The sequence below is a fragment of the Penaeus japonicus genome, unplaced genomic scaffold (genome assembly GCF_977035675.1).
Source record: "Penaeus japonicus unplaced genomic scaffold, GWHDUDI00000001_assembly GWHDUDI00000038, whole genome shotgun sequence".
NCBI lineage: Eukaryota > Metazoa > Arthropoda > Malacostraca > Decapoda > Penaeidae > Penaeus > Penaeus japonicus.
The window spans coordinates 23,999,512-24,007,831 of record NW_028234440.1 but is presented as its reverse complement, the minus strand read 5'-3'; the positions used below and the strand labels follow the sequence as shown (position 1 = coordinate 24,007,831).

The 8,320-nt window shown below is 44.3% G+C and overlaps 1 protein-coding gene across 1 annotated transcript in view; it reads left to right on the top strand.

Annotated features, from left to right (window-relative positions):
* The window catches only part of LOC147467127 (uncharacterized), a 6,196-nt gene extending 1,588 nt beyond the window's left edge, over positions 1-4,608 (top strand). Inside the window, exons 3-4 of the mRNA XM_086533044.1 lie at positions 2,576-2,746; positions 4,426-4,608. Of these exons, the coding sequence (XP_086389170.1) occupies positions 2,576-2,746; positions 4,426-4,608 (354 nt within the window). The remainder of the gene's footprint in view (positions 1-2,575; positions 2,747-4,425) is intronic.
* The last annotated feature ends 3,712 nt before the right edge of the window (positions 4,609-8,320 follow it).

Below are 8,320 nucleotides of genomic sequence, written 5' to 3'. Positions count from 1 at the left end.
TCTTATCATTATTTTATAATCATCATCATTATTATCAATATTACTTTTATTATCACAATCATCATAACCATCATTATTATTATCCTTAGTAGTAGTGGCAGTAGTAATGATAGTGATGATGATAATGATAATAATGATGAAGGTAATAACAGTGATGAAAATAACATTGATGATAATAATAAGGATAATGATAGTAATAGTAATGATAACAATAACATTGATGATAATAATAAGGATAATGATAGTAATAGTAATGATAACAATAATGATGATTATAATAATGATAGCGATAATAACAATGAAGATGATAATGATAATATAAATAACTATGATATTAGTGATAATGATGCTAATGTAAGTAACACTACTCATAATACTAGTAATGATTACAATGATAATAATTGGTGTATTTAAAAAAAAATCACAGCTCATGACATTCCTATAAAAAGAACAAGGTTAAAACCAAGATTACACACAAAAAAAAGAAGAAAAAGAAGAAAAAAAGCATTTGTATGCAAATTTCAAGTAGGTGATAAAACACGCATGGACCCTGAGGTACAAAATGCTATAGATGCATTTTTAGACAAGACACATTCTCTCTCTTACTCTATCTCTCTTCTCTTTCTCAGTCTGTTTCTCTTCTATAACTTTCCTCTCTCCCTCACTCTATCTCTCTTACTCTATCTCCCTCTGTCTCTCTTCTATAAATTTATTCTCTCCTTCACTCTATCTCTCTTCTCTCTCTCACTTTGTCTCTTTTCTATAACTTTCCTACTCCCTCACTCTATCTCTCTACTCTCTCTCTTTTCTAACTTTCTTCTCTCTCACCCTTTCTCTGTTTTCATTCTCACTCTATCACTCCTCTCTCTCAATCTCTCACCTTTATCAAAGATTGAATAAGGATTAAAAGTATTTTTCCAAAGGGGATTATAACACCAGTTTGGACAAGCAATGATTGGATTGAAAGTTTCTTGGAATGGTAGAGAGAGAGGGAGGGAGAGGGAGGGAGGGAGGTAGGGAGAGGGAGGGAGGGAGGGAGAGAGAGGGAGGGAGAGAGAGGGAGGGAGAGGGAGGGAGGGAGGAGGAGAGAGAGAGGAGAGATAGAGGAGAGAGAGAGGAGAGAGAGAGGAGAGAGAGAGAAGAGAGAGAGAGGAGAGAGAGGAGAGGGGAAGCAGAGAGGAGAGAGAGAGAGAGATGATAGAGAGAGGAGAGAGGAGAGAGAGGAGAGAGAGAGAGAAGGGGCGAGGGAAGAGGAGAGAGAGAGGAGGAGATGAGGAGAAGAGAGAGAGGAGAGAAGAGAGAGGGAGAGGAGAGAGAGATGGAAGAGAGAGAGAGGAGAGAGAGGAGAGGAGAGAAAGACGAGAGAAGAGAGGAGAGAGCGGAGAGGGAAAGGGGGAGGGGAAGGAGGAGGCGAAGAGAAAGATGAAGAGAGGAGGAGGAGAAGAGAAGAAGAGAAGAGACGAGAGAGAAGAAAGGTATCGCATCTCACGTAATAGAAATGCTCACCGTGTGAAGTGAGTGTAGAGCACCAGTAAGCCAAAGCGAGGAGGCTGCCTCTGGGAAAGTACCTCGACATAAGCACCCATTAGATCTGTAGAGTAAACCGCCCCCCCTTATCTCAACTGAGATCTCTAAACACCAAGCCCCCCCTGATCCATCAACCTCCATGACCCCCACGACTTACACCTCCCCCATCTAAACCGACTACCTTCCTTCACCCCCCCAATTAGATAAACCACTAAACGCCGGGGGAGAGGGAGGGGGGAGAGAGAAGAGAGGGGAGAGAGAGAAAGAGAGAGAGAGAGGAAAGAGAGAGAGAGAGAGAAAGAGAGAGGGAAGAAGGGAGAGAGAGAAGGAGAGGAGGAGAGAGAAAGAGAAGGAGAGAGAAAAGAGGGAGAAGAGAGAAAGAGAGAGAGGAAAAGAGGAGAGAGGAGAGGAGAGAGGAGAGAGAGAGGAAGGGGGGAGGAGGGAGAGAGGAGGGAGAGAGGAGGGAGAGAGGAGGGAGAGAGGAGGGAAAGGGGGAGAGGAGAAAGAGAAAAATAAAGAGGGAGGAGAGAGAAAGAAAGAAATAGAGACAGAAAGAGAAAATGTATCGCCATCTCACGTAATTATACATGCTCACTCGTGATAAGTATTCGTGATAAGCTACCACGTTAAGCCAAAGCGGAAGGCTGCCTCTGGGAAGCTTATCCCTCGAACTAACACCCATTCTTATTCTCTTGTATACCCCCCCCCCCCTTCTCTCACTAATTCTCCTTCCACCCCCACATCTCCCCCCCCCCTGACTTTCCTCCCCATCTAACCCTCATACCTTCCTCACAATCTTACACTCCCCCCCATCCCCTCCAACCCGACTCCCTTCTTCACCCCCTTTTCCCCCCTCACATCTAAGATTAACCATCTCTAACGCCCCCGACCCCCCTCCCTATCTAACTCTCCCCCCACCCACACACAACTCCCCCCCTCTCTTATCTAACAACCCCTCTACCCCCGCAAGAGAACATCTAACCATCTAACACCCCCTCTTTCTCCTCCTCCTCCTGCCCCCCTCTCCTCACTTCGCCCTACCCCCCAGTCCGACCCCGACTTCCGGAAGAAACTGTGGGACGACTTCTTCGGCAACGACTTCGAGGACATCTCCAGGTACTGCTTCGAGGCCGGGACGCTGATGGGGGTCGTGTATGTCATCTTTCAACAGGGAGAGGAAATCATGAACCAAGGGCTGGTGTCGTTCATGAGAGGGCTGGTGAGTGTTTGTGTCTCTTGTCTCTCTGTTTTTTTGTTTTTTTTCTCTCTCTCTTTTCTCTTTCTGTCTGTTTGTTTTTTTCTCTCTTTTCTGTTACTGTCTTTCTTTCTCTCTCTCTTACTCTGTTTCTGTCTGTCTTTCTTTCTCTCTCTTACTCTGTTTCTGTCTGTCTTTCTCTTTCTCTCTTTTTTTCTGTTTCTGTCTGTCTTTCTCTCTCTTTTCTCTGTTTCTGTCTGTTTCTCTCTCTCTCTCTCTTCTGTTTCTGTCTGTCTTTCTCTCTTTCTTTTCTCAGTTTCTGTCTTTCTTTCTCTCTCTATTTTCTGTTTCTGTCTGTATTTCTCTCTCTCTTTTCTCTGTTTCTGTCTTTCTTTCTCTCTTTCTTTTCTCAGTTTCTGTCTTTCTTTCTCTCTCTATTTTCTGTTTCTGTCTGTATTTCTCTCTCTCTTTTCTCTGTTTCTGTCTTTCTCTCTCTCTTTTCTGTTTCTGTCTTTCTCTCTCTCTTTTCTGTTTCTGTCTGTCTTTCTTTCTCTCTCTTTTCTCTGTTTCTGTCTGTCTCACTCTTTCTCTCTTTTTCTTTTTTTCTCTCTCACTTTCGCTTTCTCTTTCTTTGTCTGTTTCCCTTTTCCACAGTCTCTCTATCATTCTCAATGTCTCTCGCTCTCTTTCTATATTTCACTCAAGGTTAAAGTCCTTCATAAGGGAACTGGTGATTGCGCGCTTTGTCTCTCTCTCTCTCTCTCTCTCTCTCTCTCTCTCTCTCTCTCTCTCTCACTCTCTTTTTCAACATCTCTCTGTCTCTCTCTTATTCTCTCTCTCTTTTTGTCTCCTCCTCTCTTTGCTTATTCCTCTTTCTTTCTTCGCCCTCTCTCCGTTCCAATCAATATCACTCTTTCATTCCGTAACAACAGGTAGTTTCACGAACGTTTACTCCCAATTTGTGATAAGAATAGAATTTAGCATAAGTTAACCTAAAATGTTAATTTCTTCTCTCCTCGTCCTCCCTTTCCTTCCACCCAAAAAATAAATCTTACCTCCAATTTTGCTCCCCACCTACCCCTCCACCTCCTCCCCTCTCCCCTTACCCCATCGGTCTCTCCCCCCTCTTCCCCACCCACTCCTATCTACCCCTCCCCCCTTCCCCACCCACTCTTACCTCTACCCCCCTCCCCCCTTCCCCACCCCCCCCACACCACCACTCCCAACACCCCCCCCCACCCCACCACCCCCCCCCCCCCCACACCCCACACAACCCACACCCAACAACCAAAACCCCCCCCCACCCAACCCCCACCCCCGCCACACCCACCCCCCCCCCCCCACCCCCCAAACACCACACCAACCCCCCCCCCCACCACACCCCCCCCCCCCCCCCAACCCCCCCACCCACCCCAAACATCCCCCCCTCCAATCCCCTACCACACCAACCTACCTAACCTCTCCCACCTCCCCCCCTCCCTCCCTCCCCCACCCACTCCCCCTTCCCTTTCCCCACCCACTCCAACCTACCTAACCCCCTCCCCCCCCCCTCCCTCCCCCACCCCCTCCCCCTTCCCCTCCCCCACCCACTCCAACCAACCCCTCCCTCCTCCCCTTCCCCACCCCCACCCACTCCCCCTTCCCCTCCCCCACCCACTCCAACCTCCCCCCTCCCCCATTCCCCTTCCCCCACCCACCAACAGGTCGGCAACGCCCCCAAGGCCATCTTCCTCTTCGCCAACCTGCTCATCATCCTGGCCGTCCCGTGTCGCATCCTCTACTTCTTCAAGGCCGACGCCGACCCGGTCTTCAGGGCCCTCGAGGACGAGCTCATGGCCTACGCGGTGGCCGGCTCGTGGTTCATGCTCATGTTCTTCGCTGGGTGAGTGAGGGCGGGGGCGTGGGCGCGAGGGTGCGAGGGCGGTGACGGGGATTGTGAGGATGGTGGTGATGATGATGGTGATGGTGGTGATTATGTTGATGAGGGTGGTGAGGGGCGTGGGCGCGAGGGCGGTGGTGGGGATTGTGAGGATGGTGGTGATAGGGATTGTGAGGATGGTGATGGTGATGATGATGATGATGGTGATTATGTTGATGAGGGTGGTTATGGGATTGCGGTTATGGTGATTATGGTGGTGTTGATTATGAGGATGATGATTATGTTAATGAGGGTGGTTATGGTGATTGTGAGAATGATGATGGTGATTATGTTGATGAGGGTTAGAATTATATTAAATCATTATATTATCATTATCATCATTATTATTGTTATTGGTACTGCCATTGTTATTTTGATAATTATTGGTATTATCATTATTACTATAATTGTAAATAATCAGTAGCATTATTAATGGAGAGTATCGTTATCACTATAAACATTCTATCATCATCATTATTATGAATACCATCATTATCGCATCGTTGTTATTATTACTACTATTATTATTATTATTGTCATCGTTATCATCAGTGTTAACCTTAATACCATGATTATTATAATATTCTCTTCTTATTCTTACGGGTGTTGAAAAATGCACTATCCACTTCCCAAAACACACAAATTTACTTTAACAAACAATATAATTAAATCTTAAATCACATCTTACAATCGTTTCCTTAGATTATCATTTCTGTTTATCGTTATCATTGATTTTACTATTGCAACGATACCTGGAGTCCCTCTCTCTAGTGCAATCGCAATATATCAAAGCTCAATGGTCAGATAAAAGAGAAAACAAGTACGGTGACATTGATCACTTTCCGGACACGCTAAATAGGTATCTGTGCTTATTTAAACTTGTTGCGTGGTATCTCTCACTCGGGGTCACCATTTGCGTAGGTATTCCGTGTAACCAATTGTTTTGTGTATACAGCATACGCCGGATTACCAATTGCTGTGAGTACGGGTAACCTTGATCTTATAACACAAAAATACTGACACGTGGTCAACCTACCCTGAAGCACAGTGTTAAACAGTCCCTTATAAGGCCTGGGGTGATGACTCAGACCTTGATGGATAGCGGTATTTAGTTCCTTAGGTGCCTTGTCTGGTAAAGGTAACGCACTCGCGATGTATAACGGAAATAAAACAAGCCAATTACTAGTTCTCTTGTTTCTAGTTTCGTTTGAAGACTAGATCATACGAAGACACCATTATATGCGGTCACATCCCATGATAAAGGAGTTTATTAAATTGACCGAAGAAATACTTTTTATAGAAGAATGTTACATGGTGTATTACAATGAAATGAAGGGAGGTTGTACAATACCAAAAACACATCTCACAAACAAAACAAATATCCAAACAAAATGTATTAATCATCTTATTCTTATTAATATGATACTAATGGTAATCATCTGGTGTATTCGTTCATGGAAACAAAGTACTGAGGTCATAGAGCAGTGATTCCAATGTGTGGTGTCGCCAATTATCTTCCTGGTTTGTGACGCGAAAAAAAATATGATTTGATAGGTTTCGAGAAATTCCTTTTCACACACTGATCGGCGAGATAATTTTGTACTGCGAATGACAGATTGGTCAATGCACACCACACACCACAAACACATTCTATGTAATTGTGTGGTGTGCGTGTGTATTTATATATAACCACACACCCACACACAACACACACACTCACACAAATAACAAATACATACGTACATTATATATTATATATATATATATATATTTTTATAAATTTAGTATAGATTTTATATATTTATATATATCAAAGGCAGGCGATGCTGCCAAAATATTAGTTGTTTCTCTAGTATTATTGCTGCCGTTTATACTAAATAGTTGAAAACCACTGTATAGAGTAATTATTATGACAACATCGCATGTTGCCCCCCCTCTTATAATAACGAACATCAATAACAACAATAATGAAATAATTCTCGCCCCGTAACCATGGCAACGCCGCCTAATATAGAGAGTACAAGGCCAAACAATTTTATAAGATCCTTTGCTTTATCATAATCTCACATTCGCTTCAGTTGCCTTATAGTTTATAAGAACACATGTAAGATATCTTAGTATTTACACTTAGTTATTTGTCGATTGATGGAACTTATGCCATATATGGTGTATTTCCCCGCTCATTCTGTGTTAGCTTATTCAACTTCAGAAGAAAATCTCGGTGATTTTCGATTTAGATGCACATTAAATAAAGAAAGGAATGAATAAATGGATGATTTTTATAGCTAATATCGTGGGCTCTCGTGATTATGATATGATCTGTCTAGATTAAAAAAAGTATTGTTTATATATATATATGTATATATATATATGTATATATATATATATATATATATATATATATATATATATATATATATGTTCGCAACACAAAGAATGCGGGATTACGTGACTCCCGCACTCTCTGAGAGCATATACATGTTCCATTTTTTTTTTTTTTTATTATTTTTTTTTATTGTTTTTAAGACGGTTTCGTATCTGTTGTTTTCTTTGTTTTTAGTGTTATTTGCATTCGGTTTTACGTATCTTCGTAATGTAGGAAATGCAAGGTTACGTATTTAAGGCCATTTTGATGCGAAGTTTCTCTCTCTCTCTCTTTCTCTCTCTCTCTCTCTCTCTCTCTCTCTCTCTCTCTCTCTCTCTCTCTCTCTCACTCACTCATTCACCCGCTCACTCGCTTACTTTGACTTCTAATACAAGAAGATTTGATGTGTTTTTGCATACTTAAAATGGGTGATTGTGCAACAAAGATTAAACATGATTCGTGACAACACAACAAATTGAATATTAAATTATTTAGGCAACCTTGTGTAAACGGTCCATCTTTTTTTCCTTCTCACTCTCGCACTTTCAAACCCTTTCTCTCTCTCTCTCTCTCTCTCTCTCTCTCTCTCTCTCTCTCTCTCTCTCTCTCTCTCTCTCTCTCTCTCTCTCTCTCTCTCTCTCTCCCTCTCCCTCTCTTCCCCCCCCCTCTATCTCAACTCCTTCTCCTTCTCCATCTCACTCTCCTTATCCCTCTTCACCTACCTCTTCCTCCCTCCATCCATCCCTCCCTCTCCCTTCCTTCCTTCCTCCCTCTCTTCCTCTCCCTCCCTCCTTTCCTCCCTCCCTCCCTCCCTCCCTTCCTCCCTCCCTCCCTCCCTCCCACTCTTCCTCTCCCTCCCTCCCTCTCCCTCCCTTCCTCCCTCTCTTCCTCCATCCCTCCCTCTCTTCCTCTCCCTCCCTCCCTCCCTCTCTTCCTCTCCCTCCCTTCCTTCATTCCCTCCCTCCCTCCCTCTCTTCCTCTCCCCCCTCCCCTCCTTTATTCCCTCCCTACCTCCCTCCCTTTCTTCCTCATTTTCCCTCCCTCCCTCTCTTCCTCTCCCTCCCTCCCTCCCTCCCACTCTTCCTCTCCTTCCCTCCCTCCCTCTCCCTCCATCCCATCCTCTCTTCCTCCCTCCCTCTCTTCCCTCCTTCCCTCCCTCCCTCTCCCTCCCTCCCTCCCTCTCTTCCTCCCTCCCTCCCTCCCTCTCTTCCTCCATCCCACCCTCCCTCTCTCTCTTCCTCCCTCTCTCCCTCCCTCCATCCCTCTCTTCGCAGGTTACATGAAGAGAACTTCCTAGAATTCCTCTTACGCAATG